This window comes from Paramisgurnus dabryanus, chromosome 15 (genome assembly GCF_030506205.2).
Source record: "Paramisgurnus dabryanus chromosome 15, PD_genome_1.1, whole genome shotgun sequence".
In the NCBI taxonomy this organism is placed as follows: domain Eukaryota; kingdom Metazoa; phylum Chordata; class Actinopteri; order Cypriniformes; family Cobitidae; genus Paramisgurnus; species Paramisgurnus dabryanus.
The window spans coordinates 1,088,657-1,109,040 of record NC_133351.1 but is presented as its reverse complement, the minus strand read 5'-3'; the positions used below and the strand labels follow the sequence as shown (position 1 = coordinate 1,109,040).

The 20,384-nt window shown below is 35.1% G+C and overlaps 2 protein-coding genes across 3 annotated transcripts in view; one reads left to right on the top strand and one right to left on the bottom strand.

The window, feature by feature from the left end:
- Window positions 1-10: 10 nt before the first annotated feature.
- ofd1 (OFD1 centriole and centriolar satellite protein) lies at window positions 11-15,646 on the top strand. Its single transcript, XM_065252408.2, has 22 exons — window positions 11-262; window positions 532-729; window positions 837-905; window positions 1,005-1,032; window positions 2,964-3,071; window positions 3,167-3,303; window positions 3,382-3,555; window positions 3,630-3,736; window positions 3,856-3,975; window positions 4,748-4,821; window positions 4,901-4,992; window positions 5,210-5,399; window positions 7,058-7,188; window positions 7,376-7,487; window positions 10,413-10,949; window positions 11,123-11,285; window positions 13,334-13,431; window positions 13,512-13,586; window positions 13,675-13,769; window positions 15,079-15,249; window positions 15,387-15,454; window positions 15,546-15,646. Exons 1-22 carry the CDS (start codon window positions 164-166, stop codon window positions 15,589-15,591), a joined length of 2,892 nt encoding a protein of 963 aa, XP_065108480.1. The 5' UTR covers window positions 11-163; the 3' UTR covers window positions 15,592-15,646.
- A 32-nt stretch (window positions 15,647-15,678) lies between these two features.
- The window catches only part of gpm6bb (glycoprotein M6Bb), a 41,964-nt gene continuing 37,258 nt past the window's right edge, over window positions 15,679-20,384 (bottom strand). For both annotated transcript variants that reach the window (XM_065252445.1, XM_065252444.2), the window contains exon 7: window positions 15,679-20,234. In XM_065252445.1, coding sequence (XP_065108517.1) covers window positions 20,085-20,234 — 150 coding nt within the window. In that variant the 3' untranslated portion in view covers window positions 15,679-20,084. The remainder of the gene's footprint in view (window positions 20,235-20,384) is intronic.

Genomic DNA, 20,384 nt, shown 5'->3' with positions numbered 1-20,384 from the left:
AACAGCCAATCAGAGGTCCGCACGAGCGCCGCGTCATCAACACAACCCCGGAAGTGCAACGGTTTGCTGGCAGTTAGAAATTTAAAAGGATTTTGACCAGAAGCCGCGAGACCTCGCGTTGCTAAGTAACGGCGCCCGTCAGTGTTTTTATCGATGTGATGAGATGTCGTCTGTGAATGAAGAAGAGAGTTTAACTCCAAATGAGCTGCGACAGAAACTTTATCAAACCTTCAAGAGTCGCGGACTGCTGGACACTCTCAAGGTCTGTGATCACTGCAGAAGAACGTTAACTAGCATTACTCTAGCTGTCCTTAAACTGAATGCATCTTCGTCTGTTGTTCACCATTAAAACTCTGTGAACTGCGTCCAGTAAGATTTAATGGTGTTCTGTTAGTTCCCATTATCCAGCCAACAAATAACCTGTAGAGACCTTTAATAGTTCCCATTATAACCATTATAAGACATGCTGTGTGCATGGGTTTGTCTTTTATCCAGTTGTTGTTTTTCCACATCTGTTGTTTTGATATGCAGACACAGCTTCGGAATCAGTTGATCCAGGAGCTTCAGCAGCCTCTTCGTACACGACCCACTGTTCCTAGATCAGCAGTACTCAGTGATTCAGTGTTAGTTAAAGCCTGTAACAGTGTAATGATAGATCATCTACAGAGCATTGGCTATGAGTACACGCTGTCTGTCTTTTACCCGGAGTGTGGCATGAGTAAACATGAGGTGATTTTATTTGTGTTATTTAATCATCTAATCTTAACAGTTTAAAGCAGGACCTTGAGTAATACATACAATAATACAATAATGGTTTTTATTTGTTTGTTTTCAAGGTGTTATCGACCAGAGATCTTCTTCAGCTCATGAAAATCAGTCCTCATACGCCTTTATACAAAGCTGTGGTAATGAATATCAATTTGATCAGTGTGATGAGATGTTTCTGTGTTAAATGCCTGTTTGATCTAAAACTTTTATTTCCTTTCTTATTTATCTCTGAACAGATGTCAAATATCCAGAAGGGACAGACAGGTATGTGGTATAACATTGTAACTCTTTCATTTAAAATCAAATGAAATGTATCATTTTTTTATTTATATAGCACTTTTCTCAGTTGTTTAATTGTTTGAAAGCAGCTTTACATTTATAAAAGTAAAAAATACAGAAAATCAGTGGAAAACTAAATTTGCCGAGTACAGTGGCTAAGATTAACCAGTACTAGTGAGTGGAGTAATAATGTAACGTATAGAAGGGAGTTTAAAGGGGCAGTGAATCAAACAATACATTTTAACTTGATGTTCGGTTATATAAGAGGTCATCATACTCAAATGAAAATCCTGCAATTTGAGATCTGAAAACGTCCTCTTTAATGAAATATAAGAGTTTTTGGCACTAAGCCATTAAAATAGTTAATTCAGGAATGTGCTGAAATATGTTGTCAGATTAGAATATAAACACCTCCTCCGAACCCAAATACAACGACCACTTTTGTAACCCCACCCACAGTTTCGTGTGACACACGTGTGGGCCAGGGGCAAAGCATACCATGCAGTGTCTCAACAATTAGTAAACATGTCTTTAAAGATTGCCAAATGTAACCAAAATTACTTTTAAAGAATTTTTTTCTGAGAGACTTTTATTTTGATGCGATGATCTGTTATGAGTACCCATGGAAACAGAGTGTTCGGTTGTGTAAGAACCGTCAATGGAAAGAACCTAGACGCTGTATAACGCAGACTTCGGAACATAACATTAGGAATGCGTGGTTAAAGTTTGTTTTTAAAGAAGTGTTTGTTTACTTTGTGTACAAGTGGGCGTTTACGTCCAGGTCTTCAATGCGGCCCACCCCTTTAAATGAAGCTTTTCTCCAGAGAGCCACTAATCCATGTTACAAAATAGCCTATTACTTATTGCTTTTGATGTTTTTGAATGTAAAAAACCACGCAAACATCATAAGTAGACCTCAGACAACAGTATAAAACAATAAAATCAACAGATTCATTGCCCCTTAAAAAGTTAAGCCAATGTCAGCTGTCTCACTGGGGTTTAAAAAAAATCCTATGAGAAAAAACCCTTGAGAGAGAGCCAGACATAGCTAATTCTATAGAGGATATACTATATATTAGACGCTAATTTATATAATGTTATGGGAAATAAAACATTTGAGATATATATATATATATACACACAGTCGATGTCCTTCCTTCAATATATATAGGACAGTAGTTGTAGTTGGGTTTCCATCAACATGAAACTTTTTTGAAACTTTTTAAGATTTGCAAAAATGAAAAAACAAATGCGAATTAGGTGCATTTCCATCAAGTTGTTGTTATTGGTTATCTAACTGTAAATAAAACAAGACACACTTACAAAACTGAGACAGAACTGCATTTAATTATAAGTTATACATTTACTAGCAGTGCAGCTTGTTATTGCCAAACTGAATGCTGTGCACAAAAGAGAAATGCTGAATTCTTGATGCAGGCACGAGTAGCAAGGGCATTATGATGATGTCGAGCCCCATATGCAGCATGAAGTTAAAACAACTTGGTTTTGCAAGTCAATTCAACCTACTATTTTAACTTTTGACATGTGATTAGTTAACATAACTTATAAAAACAAGTTAAAATTGTTTAACTTAATTTGTTAAGTTAAAGTAACATAAAAATATAAGTTGATTTGCTGCATTTTTTTACAGTGTGGTAAAGACAACATCAGCGGATACAGCTAGAAAATCACGTGGGTTTAATGTTCCCTATGTCAGAATTTATTCAGAAAATGCATTTCCATCTCCCATTATTCACATTTACTCTTTTTGGCATAAATCAAAAAACACTTTTGCGAATTAAGGGAGTTTTTCTAAATTTGATGTTTCTGTCACTCGTGTCATGCGATACTTCAAAATGTGCATAAAATCAGTGTGATGGAAACCCAGATAAACATCATGAGTTTTTCCTCCACAGGTTTTTTGATGAGTCTGTTTACAGAACTCATTGATCATCACATTCATGGAGAACACTGTGATGCTGTCACCCAGACCTCAGATGAACCGGCTCATAAACAATCTCTCGGTAAACCACACTGAACATCTCTCATTCATCAGTCATGAAATACACATGTAGTGAAAGAGCTTAACACTACAGCATATCCACCTGATGTTGTGCAGTGGAGAAGATGCAGATGATCGAGGAGGAGTATGAAGTCCTGAGAAACAGAGGAGACCGATGGGTGTCGGTGGAGGCGAAGCTGGCAGGATACAGGAAGGAGATGGAGGAGCAGTCTCAGGTGGAGCTGAAAGCAAAGGTCTGTCTTCATCACACCTGTTAGTTGTGCATCGACTCGTGTTAGAGAATTTATCAAATCATCGTCTTCATCACACAGCTTCAGCACTTTATGGATGTGGAGATCATTAAGGTGAAGAGGGAGGAGCAAGAGAAATCTCGAAAAGAGATCCGGGAGCTGAGGCGAGACCTGGAGAGAACATATGAGCTTAAATCTGAGGCTTTGATGAGTCGTGAGAAAAACGCAATCGAGCGATTACAGAAACATCAGGAGGTAAAAAGACTTCAAATAATCAATGTTTTAAAATAAACTTCAGCTGTTCTTCAACATAAAACTCTCCAATCCAGATGCAGGAGAAAGAAATGTACACACAAAGACAAATGTTGCTGAAGGACATTGAATCTGTGCGTAACAGAGAGGTGGACCTTAAACAGAGAACTGAAGCGTTTGACAAGTGAGTAAAATCAATGATATTGTTTCCCTGAAGTCTTATAATGTTTGTGAAGTATTTGTTTGAATCACAAACGATCATAAGTTTTCATAATCATCTGAATGTGATCGTACTGACCACAGGACGTGTAAGTTACACGAGGAGAAGATGAAGACCATGGAGGATCTTCTGAGGAGAAGAGAAACGTCTGTGAAGAACATGGAAGATTCATTTGATCAGAAACTAAAGAGCGAGTTAATGAAGTGAGTAAAGATCATCAGTTAGTTTCTCTGTTGTTCATGAATCATCCTGCAGGTGTCGCTGTTGTAAAAGAACTGCAGCACAGCAGACTGTGTCTCGTGTTTGATGGAGTTGTTTATCATCAGAATATTATTCATCAGCTCTCACTGTTAAAGTTGAAGGATGTCAATTGTTCAGTGGTGCAATATTTTCTCAACACTTTCATTATAAGTAGGGTTGCAAAGGACCGAAAAGTCTCCAGTAAATTTCTGGAATCTTTCCTTGAGAATTTAATCTGGGGAATTTTGGAAATATTACAAATTGGAAACTTAATAGGAATTTATGGGAATTGTATGGACATTTTTATAAGCTATATCATATACAAACATAAATAAACATTCAGTTTGGCTATCAGCAGACATGCATGCAAGTTAATAAAAATTGAAGATTCCTGATTCTTAAACTCATCAAGCCATGGATTTATTTGATCAATATAATAACAGAAAAAATGGCCCTTCAGTAAGCTGTGTGCAGGGTCAAATTTAATAAAAATTGCATTAAATTTTGCTGTTTTAAACAATATTATGCTGCAGGATTTGTAACTACATTTCCCTGTTATAGGATACTTTGCTTTATTCCCAGTTTATTCCCATTCATTCCTGCATATTTTCCTGTTAATTCCCATGGTCGGTCATTGATGGTATAAACACATCTGATGTTGAAAGTGAAGCAGTCGTGTGATTGAGTCATGTTTACAATCATTTTAATCTGTATTAAAGTCTTTCTTTCTGTAAGGTATCGGCTGGAACTGAAGGAAGATTACATCAAGAGAACTGAGATGCTCACAGAAAATGAGAAACAGAATAAAGGTCTGAGCATTATAGCAGACAGATGTGACTGATCTGTGCTGTATGTGTTGGTTAATAAAGTGATGTTTTGTGTTTGCAGTGGAAACGATTCGTCTACAGAAAGAGTCCGCTGTTATTGAAGCTAAAACCGATGAACATGAAAGAAATCTGGCACAAGTCAAACATCTGCTGGTAAAATTGTGATCGTATAGTCACCATCGTACAGTCTTCATTCATGTTAATTTGTGTTTAGATTGGGTCAGAATCATTTTGGGGAGTGTTTATGGGTCTTGTATAAGGTGAAGGGAGACATCCTGAAGCAGATGCACTGAATAATAAATATTAATATGCTTATTTATCTGCTTGATTTCATGCATGTATCTGTAATCTGCATGTATCTGTATTGCAGGTGGAGTTGGAGACGGCTAGACAGCAGATGTTTCTCCTGACACAGCAGAAAGAGCAACTTCACGAGAGGCTGGAGAACATGAATGACTATTCAGAGCTGAAGAGACAAACGCTGGAGCATCAGACACACATCAGATTACTGAAACAACAACTGGAGGAGAATCATGAGGAGAACCAGAGACTCAGACGAGGTCTTCACTGCTCCTCTCTCTCTCTGTGTGTGTGTGTGTGTGTGTGTGTGTGCGTGCGTGCATGTGTGCCTATGTGTGCGTGCGTGCGTGCGTGCGTGCGTGTGCGTGTGTGCCTGTATGTGTACGTGTGTGTATTTCCATGAGGAAACAAGCTTATAAATCAAACAAGATGATGTTTATTGAAAATCTAAGGTACAAGAAAGGTTTCTGTGATGGTTGGGGTTAGGGAATGGGGCAGGTAAGGGGAATAGAATATACAGTTTGTATGGTATAAAATGCATTACGTCTATGGAATGTCCCCACAAAACATGGAAACCAGAATGTGTGTGTGTGTGTGTGTGTGTGCGCGTGCGTGCGTGCGTGCGTGTGTGTGTGCGTGCGTGCGTGTGTGCCTGTATGTGTACGTGTGTGTATTTGAGATCTGTCTATAATCGGTCTTTCTGTTGAAGGTTGTAAGGTGGCATTATTTGTGCAGTGTAGTGTGTGAATGATTACAGACAGAGGTCACACACACACACACTTTGTTATCTTAAGTGAAATATTAAACTCCTCCATTTCCTCAATAAGAAATCAATAAGTCCCAGCAGGCAGTGAGTTACAGTGATGGTTTAAAACACCAAAGACTCATTACACATGATGACATTACACCGACTCAAGTGGCTCACTGCTTTATTAAAACATTAATATGGCCAAAGATAGCGACTAAAGCGGTTTAAATAATAATGAGAATGAAGAGTTTTTATGCCAGGTTTAAACGTTATTAGACTGTGGATGGTTTGTGCTTTAATGCATCAACTTGGTACATTCAGTTATCTCGTCAATTAAGAGAAAACATCTGCATAAAAAAGGTGTTCCTGATGAGTTTTTATGGGTATCTGTAATACCGTGATTATCCACTAGATGGCACACTTACCGAGAAAAAATATAGATAGGATGAAACGGTTCTTTCCCAGTTTTGTTTGTTTGTTTATTTGCGAATTGTCTGTTTGAAAGAAGAGGGTCTGTTGTTTCATTTGATATATTTGTATGTTTATATATTTATATTAGAACATTTTCTTTGAAGGCATTTTGTGAAAATTACAAAAAAGGCTGGCAGGCAACTTTTCAAAAAAAGGCTGGCGGGGAATGAGTTAATACAGAAGATGTAATCTTAATCTTAAATCTTCTCACATTGTTTTTTATTAAAAGTTCAGGTGTTGAATGGACTGCTCAGATTTGGTGATGTGTGAATGTTTAAATGGAGTTTTGTATGTTTGCACATCTATACTAACAGCAGCAAACATTTGCAGACTAAATATAAAACAAAAACCTCAGTGCCATTTCTGTGAAATGATCTTTCTGAATTTATTCATTTTTGTGAGTCCATGTTGTTCAGTTCAAACTCTAAAGGGGTGAAATGAGGATAAAAGATCCACAAACAAACAAATATTATATCTGTCTGTCTGTCTGAATCTGCTTGGTTTGCTTCTTTTTGCTGGAACAGAGGAAGGGTTAATAGTTAATGGTTTGTTTCAGCAGTGCAGTCAATGCCAAACTAAATCCCTACCATTATAATCTACACTACAGCCATCTTTAGACTGAAAGCACACAAGCGCTCCTCTGTGTTTGAGATCATTCACATCATCACATGTAATGAGTCTGATCTGTTTCTCCTGCAGAAGTCAAAGCTCCGTCTACAGAGCAGCTGCGGCTGCAGGAAGAGCTGCAGAGACTGCAGACGGCACGCAGACGTGATGAAGAAGAGTTTCAGGAGCAGAATAAAGTACTGCACACTCAGCTTCAACATGAGGTGAGATATATATCAGATATTCATGTGTATGTAAAATCATTAAAACAGCCCCCCAACTCATACATTTACTTCATTATTGTAATGAGAATTTCATGTAAGCCAGCATCACAAAGGTATTTTCTAAAGGAAACAAGGCGCTGTGTGTTTGTGTTGTGTGTGTGTTGTGTTGTGTGTGTGTTGTGTATAGGTCCATCAGTGTACTCTATTAAAGGCTCAGCTGGTGGAGTGTGAGGAGCGCATCAGGTGGATGAACACAAACGCTGAGGAGATCAAACTTCAGCTGAAACACACACAACAAGGTTCTGCATGTTATCACTCACTTTATAGTTTCTCCAGTAGGTCAGATTCACTGAAACCTTCCAACTGTTTGACTCTGTGTTCACAAACAAGGCATTATAAATCAGTTACTGATAACATAACATACAGCACTCATTCATCATCTGTTTGACTTTATCTGTAATAATAATCACTCACTTAAAATCTCATTCTTCTGACCATACAGACTCAGCTGAAGAAACAGCATGGTTAAGTTTTCTCAATCATTTACTTTGTATTACACTATTCTCCTGGTATCGTTTACTGCGTTTACACTACTATATTGGTATCGTTTACACTGCTCTCCCAGTATTGTTTAGTGTGTTTTGAACTACTATATCGGTATTGTTTTACATTGCTCTCCCAGTATCATTTACTGTGTATCATTTACCATGTTTTACACTATTCTCTCTGTATCATTGACCTCGTTTTACAATGCTTTCCCGGTATCATTTACCACATTTTACACTACTCTCCCGATATCATTTACCACATTTTACACTTCTCTCCCGGTATCGTTTACCGCATTTTACACTACTCTCCTGGTATTGTTTACCGCATTTTACAATGCTTTTCCGGTACCGTTTACCGCATTTTACACTACTCTCCTGGTATCTTTTACCGCATTTTTACACTACTCTCCCGGTACTCTATCGATATCATTTACTGTGTTTTACACTGCTTTCCCGGTATCATTTACAGCATTTTACACTTCTCTACTAGTACTGTTTACTGTATCTTACATTACTTTATTAGTATTGTTAACCTCCTTTTTGCAGTGCTTTCCTGGTAACGTTTACCACATTTTACACTACTCTATCGGTATTGTTTGCTGCATTTTACAGTACTCTATCGGTATCATTTACTGTGTTTTACACTGCTTTCCCGGTATCGTTTATCGCATTTTACACTACTCCCCCAGTACTGTTTACCGCATTTTACAAAACTCTATCGATATTGTTTAACGCATTTTACAATGTTTTCCTGTATCGTTTACCGCATTTTACAATGCTTTCCGGTAACGTTTACCGCATTTTACACTACTCTATCGGTATCATTTACTGTGTTTTACACTGCTTTCCTGTTATCATTTACAGCATTTTACACTACTCTATCGGTATTGTTTACTGCGTTTTACAGTACTCTATCGGTATCATTTACTGTGTTTTACACTGCTTTCCCGGTATCGTTTATCGCATTTTACACTACTCCCCCAGTACTGTTTACCGCATTTTACAAAACTCTATCGATATTGTTTAACGCATTTTACAATGTTTTCCTGTATCGTTTACCGCATTTTACAATGCTTTCCGGTAACGTTTACCGCATTTTACACTACTCTATCGGTATCATTTACTGTGTTTTACACTGCTTTCCTGTTATCATTTACAGCATTTTACACTACTCTATCGGTATTGTTTACTGCGTTTTACAGTACTCTATCGGTATCATTTACTGTGTTTTACACTGCTTTCTCGGTATCGTTTATCGCATTTTACACTACTCCCCCAGTACTGTTTACCGCATTTTACAAAACTCTATCGATATTGTTTAACGCATTTTACAATGTTTTCCTGTATCGTTTACCGCATTTTACAATGCTTTCCGGTAACGTTTACCGCATTTTACACTACTCTATCGGTATCATTTACTGTGTTTTACACTGCTTTCCTGTTATCATTTACAGCATTTTACACTACTCTATCGGTATTGTTTACTGCGTTTTACAGTACTCTATCGGTATCAGTTACTGTGTTTTACACTGCTTTCCCGGTATCGTTTATCGCATTTTACACTACTCCCCCAGTACTGTTTACTGCATTTTACAAAACTCTATCGATATTGTTTAACGCATTTTACAATGTTTTCCTGTATCGTTTACCGCATTTTACAATGCTTTCCGGTAACGTTTACCGCATTTTACACTACTCTATCGGTATCATTTACTGTGTTTTACACTGCTTTCCTGTTATCATTTACAGCATTTTACACTACTCTATCGGTATTGTTTACTGCGTTTTACAGTACTCTATCGGTATCAGTTACTGTGTTTTACACTGCTTTCCCAGTATCGTTTATCGCATTTTACACTACTCTCCCAGTACTGTTTACCGCATTTTACAATACTCTATCAGTATTGTTTACCGCATTTTACAATGCTTTCCGGTAACGTTTACCGCATTTTACACTACTCTATCGGTATCATTTACTGTGTTTTACACTGCTTTCCCGTTATCATTTACAGCATCTTACACTACTCTATCGGTATTGTTTACTGCGTTTTACAGTACTCTATCGGTATCAGTTACTGTGTTTTACACTGCTTTCCCAGTATCGTTTATCGCATTTTACACTACTCTCCCAGTACTGTTTACCGCATTTTACAATACTCTATCGGTATTGTTTACAGCATTTTACAATGTTTTCCTGTATCGTTTACCGCATTTTACAATGCTTTCCGGTAACATTTACTGCATTTCACACTACTCTCCCGGTATCATTTACCGCATTTTACACTGCTCTCCCGTTATCGTTTACCATGTATCATTTGCTATGTATTGTTTAGCACATTTTACACTACTAACTAAAAATTCTGTCTCTCTGTTACTGTAAGTTAGCGTCTGACAGTGATCATGTTCAGGTCATGTGATTTGTTTGGTTGGAGGTTTCAGTGAATCTGACATTCATCATTTTTTTAGATTTGTTCCTGAAATCTCTTTCAGATTTGTAAGCTATAAACTTACAAATCTATTTCTTTCTTTCAGAGTTGCCACATTTATTTCTAAAAAGTGATTTTGGTCATGAATAATTAAAGATATTCTAGAGTTTTTATAGATGTGGGAACCCTGTTATTTATCTCAATCAGTTTTTTTCCTCTTCTGTTCTTTGTTTCTGTGATTGGACCACAGCTCTAGAGAATGAGATCTTCCTCAATCCTAAACCTTCTCTGGTAGATCGATCTGTTCTCACTTTGATGCCTGACAAGCTGCTTCCTCCAGACGTTTACATAGACAGTGCTCTCCTCAGAAGAGCTGCAGGTTCTGATGGTGGTTTATCTGAAACAGGAGTGACCCTCGGGGGTCAGCGGCGTTCATCGCCTCATGCACAGATTCAGGATCAGGACTCTGAACTGGTGTCTGGTGCCTTGGCCAGGATTCGTGAGCTGGAAATCGAAGCTGAAAGATTAGAGGAAGCTTACACAAACCATCGACAGAGAGCCACAGATGATCTTTCACTTCACCATAAGAGAGCCATACCTTCTCACATCAGACCCAGAGTAACTTTCACTGGAGATCCATCTTCACACGAGAACTTTACGAGAACTCCTTCAGAAGATCAAACTCCACCCAGACTCGACTCTCCTCCAGCCAGACGTTTGTCTTCCACTCCGGTCTCCACGAGCAGAAGCAGATCAGATGTTCATCAGACTCCTGCAGTCACTCAAGGTAGCACTTTGGTTGTTAAAGATGAATTTTTTGTATGATCAAATTCTTTCTTGTGTTATACAAAGTATAAAAGTAAGACTTTTGCACTGTACTGATTTCAGGTGATTGTGATGTTTGTAATTTAAGACACTATTCACTCTTTGAGCGTCTGTGATGTTTACTGTTTGACTCAGACTGGATGAGGAAGACCAACGCTGAAAGACCGTCAGTGATGTTCACTGATCTCAGTACAGACAGACAAATCTCACCAATCCCCGCTGGAGACACTAGTCTGTCCAGAGACCTGATGTGTGTCAGCAGCCCCACGATGAAGAGCACCACACGAGACAATAACAGGTTCACAGCTAAACCTCTTAAACCATCATTTCAAACAAATATATTACAAATGTTTCATGCTGGAGGTTAAAGAAATCTAGTTTTCATTAAAGCCCTTTATAAAAACAAATCCGTTTTTTTTTTTTTTTGAAGACAGGGTGTCCATGGATCCTTAAAGTCTTAAAATGTCTTAATTTCTGTAGTATGAAAATAAGGGCTTAATTCGCATTAAAATGTCTTAAATCCACGTATCAAGGTCTTAAAATGTTGCCCAACCAACACTGCCAAGAAGATTGTTACTGTTTTACATGTTGGTTATGTGTCAGGCAGAAACAACTAATGCACAAGTTTGCAGGGAGTAAAAAGCTAAAGTGTGTGGACCGGGTATAAGCAAATAAAGAAATGTATGAATCCTAACAAAGAGCGCCATGGCATGCAAATTCCTTTACTCCTAGTGTCCTTCTCAATTATAAAAAAAAAACACATTACCCCAATTACACAAAAAACATAAAATAAAATAAAATTCAAATTAAAAGAAGCATGCATGTCCCATTTGCACAAAGGTAATTTGATGACAGTTTCAAATTATAACGGAATTAAAATCTAAATATTTTTGTTTAATAAAACCATGTGTTTTTTTTATTTTCATACTTTATTTGAACCAATTATTATTATTGTCTCATCATTATTGTCATTCGTAATGCTTTTGCCCACTTAGGTCTATTTTTATTACCAAAAAATATTAGATTACTTTATCATCATTTACCAAAATAATTTTAGTGAAACCCCTAGATTGGTTAAATTATTCAAGATGTTGTGATTTTAGTTCATTAAAAGGCTATTTTTTCTTCTTATATTTTATCATTGGGGATTTCTTAAAATTTCTCTTAATATCAGCAAAGTGTAATCTTAATCTTATGAACCCAATCTCATGTCTCGTTTCATGGTGCGGGGTAAGTGTCTTGTCATACCCCTAGAAAGGACATCTAGTTTTTTTGTCATGAAAGATAAAAGGTCTTCAAAAACACATGGATGCATGCACACAAAATTGGACTTCATTGTTGTGTTATAGGTCTTAAATTTCACTCATAATGGTCTTAAAAAGTCTTAAATTAGACTTGGTGAATCCTGCAGAAACCCTGGAAGAAAAGCATATAAACTGTTGAGGTTCAGTAGTTTGAATGCAGCTTGAAAGGGCTTTAAATGATTTCAAGGCATTTAGTGTATAGTTACAAAATATTTGATTGATTTATTTTTGTGTTGAGTACAATATATGAATTTCTATATATATTTTTTTGTGTTCCTGAGGAAGACTTTCTTTTTTTGTGTTATTTTATGTATTTGTTTCTCAGTTTGTTTTCTATTTTTCTACCATTGTCCCTTGGGGTTAGAATGATTTCAGACAACCAAACCACAACCGCAAGCAAAAATAGTTTAAATATCAGAAGAAAAACATGAAGAAACCAATACATAAAATTACATACTAACCCAAACCCCAAATGAAGATGGTTTAAAAATAGCAAAAAAAAAAAAGAAAAACAGTACATAAAATGACACGCTGAAGACATTCGTGTTCAATAACACAGGGAAAAAAAAGAAAAATTTTGTCCATTGTTGCTGTTGTTCCCCATTGCTTTTATTTTGTTATAATATTACTAACAGTTGACCGTTAAATATTCACAGGGTTCCCACGGGTCCTTGAAATCTTTGAAAGTTTGAATTTGAGGGTATTGGACCTGGAAAGTCTTTTAAAGGTCCTTGAATTTGAAGTTAACTAAGGTGTGTGATTCAGTAGTGAGGATTTATTGGATTTATCTCTGTACCACGCTCCTGAGAACGATCCATTCTTTCACAAATGTTTGTAAAAGCTGTCTGCATGCTTAGGTGATTGATTTTATACACCTGAATTCAGTGATTTGCAGGGGTGTCCCAAAACTTTTGGCAGTATAGTGTATATGAGAGACGTATCGCCAAACTGGTGTCCCTTTTGTAAACATTAGAGTTCCATTAAACACACTTCTGATGATAGTTGATGTCTCATCATGATGTCATGTGATTTGTGTCTGCAGTCCACCTAAACTCCAGCAGATCATCTCTTCATCATCTCAAGAGTCTTCACCACAGCCTGAGAAGATCAGCCTTTATGATCTCACTAACCCTGAACCATGTATGTAAAGCATCAATCTGTTTTCATACCGTCATGACCACTAAACCTGGATGTGTAGAGAAATGTGTTTGTGTGTTCAGATGTGTCTGCAGATCAGGAGTGTATCCTGGAGAACCTGCAGGACATAAACACACAGCGCTGCCTGAAGGATGAAGGTGAGACAGCTTCTGTCTTCATCATCTAGTGCTCATAGACATCATCTTCATTTAACTCTCTATGTGTATTTGTGTTATGATGTCACAGTGATGATGTCAGCGGTACCTTCATCAGACAGCTGTGAGGAAGAAGAGGAGAGGAGATCACAGGAGAGAGAGGAAAAGGACCTGCTGAGAGTGTTTGTATGTTAGGCCATCTGGGCGTTTTGTTTTTGGCATCAAAGCATCTGTGTGTGCTCACATTTGTTACAAATAATCGGAGGAATGTTGCACAACAACCCTTCCTCGAGGCATTTCGTGGTATAGTCACAAAATATTTCATTTATTTATTCGTGTGCATGGACATGATTTTCCTCTTTTTTTCATGACCCAGAGCACAGCTTTCTTTTTTGTGTCATTTTATGGATTGGTTTTTACTTTTTTCCTTATTTTTAAACAAGTGTCATTTGGGGTTGGGGTTAGATTTGAGGTTTGGATGTAATTTTATCCCATTTGGCAAAATCTTTTATTGCTATGGCCAAAAATGTGTTTTAAATATATGCTAAATACATTTTGTAGAAAGTAAAGTTTAATGAAATATATTTTTGAATTTGAAAATATATTTAGTTTTAACCTTTTATATATTAACTTATATTTCAAAATGTATTTTATGGGCAAGAAATACATTTCTAATTTTACAACCAATACTGCAAAAAAAAAAAAATGTTTTTCCTTGCAAAATATAAGAGTTTATTAAATATATTTTTGCAGTTGAAAATATATTTAATTTTAACCTGTTATGTTTAAAGGTTCTTTCAAAAACAAAGTTTTCTTCCAATGCGACATGAAATGCTTTAAAATATATTTCAAAATAAAAAATGCAGCATGAAGGTAAAACAACTTTGTTTTGCAAGTCAATTCAATAAGTTTTGGCTTATGAAGAGTTGACATTAACATATAAAATCAAGTTGAAATTATGTTGAAAATTAAGTTATGTTACTTTAACATAACTTATATTAAATATGTTGATTTAACAAAAATGCTGCATATTTTTTGCAGTGTGGTGAAAATGCATGTTTGTAAACATATTTCAGCAAATATATTTTTGCAATTTTTTGTATGTTTTGAATTTTTTTTCTGTATGGGATGTTTAGGTTTCTAAAAAAAATCTTCAGATTTTTAAACTATTGTCAATTTGGATGTCTGAAATGTAACAGAAACTCATTCTAACCCCAAGTGACAATGGTAGAAAAATAGAAAACAAATGGAGAAATCAATACATGAAATGACACAAAAAAGAAAGTCCATAGTAATGTCCATGAACAACACTAAAACATAAATGAAATATTTTGTAACTACCGAATACCACAAAAATCCTTAAGATTGTGTTGTGTTGCAACATGTGGACAGACAGTGAGGTCATGAGTGATGTATGTTGTCTTCATGTGTTCAGAGATGTGAATGTTGCTCTGTCTCTATTGATAAACGTTTATAATAAATCTTTATTTTTCAGGAGATTGAACACGAGGAAGAAGCAGAAGAGGAGCAGATGACACTAACAGCTTCAGTGATTGCAGGAGGACGAGATGAAGAAGCTGAAGAGGAGGAGGCGTCAGGAGGAGCTGATGTGGTCAATCCACTGGAAAAATACATGATGATCCTCATGCAGGGAAAACAGAGGGAGGTGCATGAAAAACACATCACACCCTCACAATACTGACTGACTATGATGAAACTTTAGCACTTTAACCTTTTCATTTACCTTCTCTTAAGGATTAAAACTCTAACTTTTTATTCATTTATTGTTTGTATGATTTTCAGAGCCCAAAGAAAGAGTCGGAGCACGAAAGCCCTCAGGAAGTCTTGTTGTCTGAGAATATTGATGACAGGTTTGTTTATGTGTCATTCACCTGTGACTGCTATTCAAGCAGAAATCTGTTTTTTTCTGTATGTTTTATAAACATTTCATTTATTCTCCAGCATTGATGCAGTTTCACGTGAAGAACCAGATGAGGATTTCTGGTGAAGACCTCCAGAAAATTAAACGTTTACAGTTCTTCTGTATATTTTTATCATTTTTTTTTTTTATTTGATTCACACAATAACTTGAAACTTTCTGTATAAATCTGTTTATTTATTGAAATAAATTTGACATGAAGTGAATGTTCGTGTGTCCTTTTAAAATGGTAGTAAACTCTGAAATTTTTTCATGCAAACATCTATAATTTCATGTACCACAACTGTTTATAATGTTTAAAATGTCTCATTGAAACAGGACCTGTTTTATTTTTTAGCATAAAATACAATAACTTGTGAAGGTCTCAACACATTTTGGGGTAAAAGACACTTAAAATAAATCATCAATGTTGGGCAAATAAAGTTAATTATGTGCACCTTGTTATTGGTTTAGCTGGTTAACTTTACCAGTTTAAAGCTGCAGATTACAAGAAGTACATAAACACATTTTGGTCAATCATAAAAAAAACAATCTCACAGGGCTCATATAACAGCATCATGATTTATATAGTGGTTTAGACAGAATATCACCATTTTAAACAAATACAGTTTAAGAAAAAAAACTAAGAAAAGTCACTACAGTTAATGAAAAATATTGGTTGACTATTGGTTACAAAGGTATCATAGAGAGAACATAAACACAGATTAAAATAACATCACTGAACACTAGTTGATTGATTTAATAAAAAGCATTTATCACATGATTATAAGATGTTATAAAGCAGAAGGCAAACACTGCTTACAATATCGGTCAATACAAATAACCATCACACAGGTTTTCTTTATAAAGTTATTAAGAACTCGAGCACTATAAACCTCTTTTACAAAAATGACTGCAAGATTTGTCTGTATTTACAATCGCACATTTGTTGAATTCTTCTCTTCCTCTCAAAACAAAACAAAGCTTTGCGTTCCACTTTCTGAACTGGGTCACATTACTCATGCTGATGAATTTGTACGTGCTGGATGAAAAAACATTTTCTGCGATCTGAACACATTAACAAAGTCTTCATGTTTTACAGCTGGAAGATTTTTCCTTCAATCATTTTATAACTCTGTAAACATAAACACTCCAAAAGTCTTCTATTGTTTATTCTTCACTAATATGAAATTTGTTAAAATCATAAATGGTCACACGTTATATTCGGTGACCTTAACTACTATGTACTTGACCATTTAACTTAAAGGGGTGTTCATATGACTGACATGACACGACACGACACGTGTGTTCGTAAACATGAAGGAGATTTTATGCACGTTTATGACAACTGTTATTAAGTGTCATTCGCTCAATTATGTCAATATTTAATGCAAAGATGACATCATTGTTTGAGATGTAACTTGACATTAACCAAGACAACATAACAAAATCTGTCATAAACATGACAAAGCAGATATATTATCAAACTTAATAAACTACCTAGCTTTATGGGTTAACATTACATTAAACTGTCATGTGGTTGGTTTTGACATTGGCTGTCTTGATTATAATTGTGTCATGAATATTTTTCTTTATTTGTTAAAGTATTTAAAAAATTTTGTCAGAGTATTAATGAGTAAACACTTAATGACATTTTAATAAAAAAACATTTATATCATGGGAAAAAGTGGTAAGAAAAATATTTATCACACAATTATAATCATAATGACCAAGGTCAAAACTAACCACATGACCATTTAATGTAATGTTAACCCATAAAGGTAGGTAGTTTATTAAGTTTTATCATTAATATGCTATGACATGTTAATGACAATCTTAGTATTTTTGCCTTGTTTTGAGTAAAAAATATCTAAAAAATTCTTAAATTAAGAGGCTTTTTCTTGATGAGCAAAACGACCCAGGAAAGTAAGTCTAGTTTTTAGACCGAAAATGTCAAATTAAAGTGATTTTGTGCATAAAACAAGCAAAAAAATCTTAAACATTTTTTAACACTAAAGTAAAGAAAAATGTGCTTAAAACAAGCAAAAAAAAATCTGCCAATGGGGTAAGCAATTTTTTTTTTCTTGAATTTAGTGTTTAAGAAAAATGTTAAAAAATGTTTTGCTCGTTTTGTGCACAAAATCAAATATGATATTTTTGGTCTAAAAACTAAATTGATCTTACGAAGCCCCTAAGGGGACATGGAGCAAAAATTAAATAAAGTTTAGTTCCATGTGCTCACGCCAAACCTTCATGTGCAGATTTTTTTTTGTGTGCTCACCTGAAACTATCGCGCGCGCACGTGAAAGCGAAACTAACTTTTATAATTCTGCACATGAAGGTTTTGCGTGAGCACATGAAAGCTTCACGTGAGCACATGAAACTAAACTTTCGATTTTTTTACCCCAATGTCCTTAGGGGCTCGGCATGATACAAGAAAGAAAACGTACAATACAAGAAAGAAAACGTACACATTTTTCTTAAACACTACATTCAAGAAAAAAAGAAAAAAATTGGTAGATTATTATTTTTTATTTTTTTTGCTTGTTTAAGCAAATTTTTCTTGAATTTTTCTTGAATTTAGTTTTTAAGAAATTTTTTTAGATTTTTTTGCTTGTTTTGTGCACAAAATCACGTAAATTTGATATTTTTGGTCTAAAAACTAAAGCGATTTTGAGCACAAAACAAGCAAAAAAATCTTACATTATTATTCTCAAAAATATTTGTTTAAAACAAGCAAAAAAAAAATCTGCCAATGGGGTAAGCAATTTTTTTACATTTACTTGAATTTAGTGTTTAAGAAATATGTTTAAGATTTTTTTGCTTGTTTGGTGCACTTTAGTTTTTAGACCAAAGATATCAAATTTAAGTGATTTTGTGCACAAAACAAGCAAAACAATATTAAACATTTTTTTAAACACTAAATTCAAGAAATTAAAAAAAAATTGCTTACCCCATTGGCAGATTTAATTTTTTTGCTTGTTTTAAGCTAATTTTGCTTGAATTTGTCTTTCTTGAATTTAGTGTTTAAGAAAAAATGTAAGATTTTTTTGCTTGTTTTATGCACAAAATCACTTAAATTTGATATTTTATTACTTTTACTAGACTTATTTTCTTGGGTCTTTGCTCATCAAGAAAAAACATCTTAATTTAAGAATTTGTAGATATTTTTACTGAAAACAAGACAAAAATACCAAAATTATACTAAATACTAAAACATTTTTTCTCTTGAAAATCATTTTTTGCAGTGTACATAGTAGTTAAGAGCACCTAATATAAAATGTGACCTTATAAACTGAAATATATGTATACTTCATGTATGGATGGCTTGAGAATGTTGTGAGCTTTAATGAAAGCAGAAAAATATCAACATAAATGTGCTTTCAGACTCTACTGTATATACACCGCGTGTCTGTTGACTGTATCATAACCTATAAAGTTAAATGTGATTGAACCCATGTGTCTTTAAACAGCTTATTTTAAATAACTGCATAGGAGATTCTGACCCTGCATACAAAATCATCACATTAACAAACTCCTTCAGTACATAGTATAAATATATATATATACTCTGCACATGTTTGTATGTATTGAATACCTGGATGACCCATTGCATCTGATAATATATGAAGTACACATGAAAGCACACCGTATCCCACACCGTATAGCTCAAATACTCAATCCCACAATGCAATGCATACGACTGGACCTTATATCACTGATGTGATGAAGGTGTTGATTGTAACTTGTTTTGATCGAACATTCAAAAGTTAAAACATTTTAATACAAAGTGTAATTAAAAAAGAAAAACAATTTTATTTTCCAGGTAATAAATGGACGCCGATCAGCAAAAACATGCGACATCAAAATGCAGCAGAATACTGTTTTACATACTATTATTAAAAATAGTAGGTCATATATATATATATATATATATATATATATATATATAGTGAGTGCTGCTTAATGTACTTCACAATATAAAGTAAATAATAAACTAGTGCTGCATACTAAACAAAACCTTCAGATAGTAAAACGTCAAGAACAGAAATCTGCCGTAAGATCATAAAATATTCACATTTAATGACTGCAGAATAATCAGAAAGATTTTTGTTTTGTTTAAACATTTTTTTTTAGAAATAATATGACAAACTAGAAAAACTAGTCATAGAATTAATACAAACACAGGGAATACTTTCAAATTTTGAATAGGGAATTACTTTATACGCCACATGTGTGTATTGGATTCAGGTTTATAATGATTCAAATCACATGGATTTGCATTTCTTACAAAAGAAGAAGGTCTCAAACCCCTTTGAACTGTTTTGTAAAATGAACGTTATAGTGAATAGTGCAATGTTTTAAACTTTAACCAGACGAAACCAGCTGGTTCAGAAAGGGGAAGTAAAGAAAATCTGACCTACCGAAAGAGTAAACAACATAAAATACAAAAGGAGGTCCGGCTTAAAAAAGCACATTAGTTGAAAACCAGCAGAAGATGCATTAGTGTGTTAGGTTAGGTTGGGTTTAGTTGGCAGTTTAAAACAGACTGGTGTTTGTCGTCCGGAGCGTCGCTCGTGAGCTTACGAGTATGAATTGAGACACTCTTTGGAGCGAGACTGGATGTCCTGAAGCTCCTGTTCCTCCTTCATTCGGATGTCCTGGTACGAGTGTAAGTGACTGGCATCTTTAAGGTAGGCCCAGTTAGCAGAGAGGATCATTAGATAATGAATCTGCAAGAGAAGGTCAAGCGGATGACCGGTGAGCAGGTTAAACACGCAAAGCCACAACTATATGAAGTTATTAAATCCTCCATCTACTCTACAAGACACACATTATAAAGGAAGAGTTCATCCAAACATCACAATTCTGTCATGAGATTT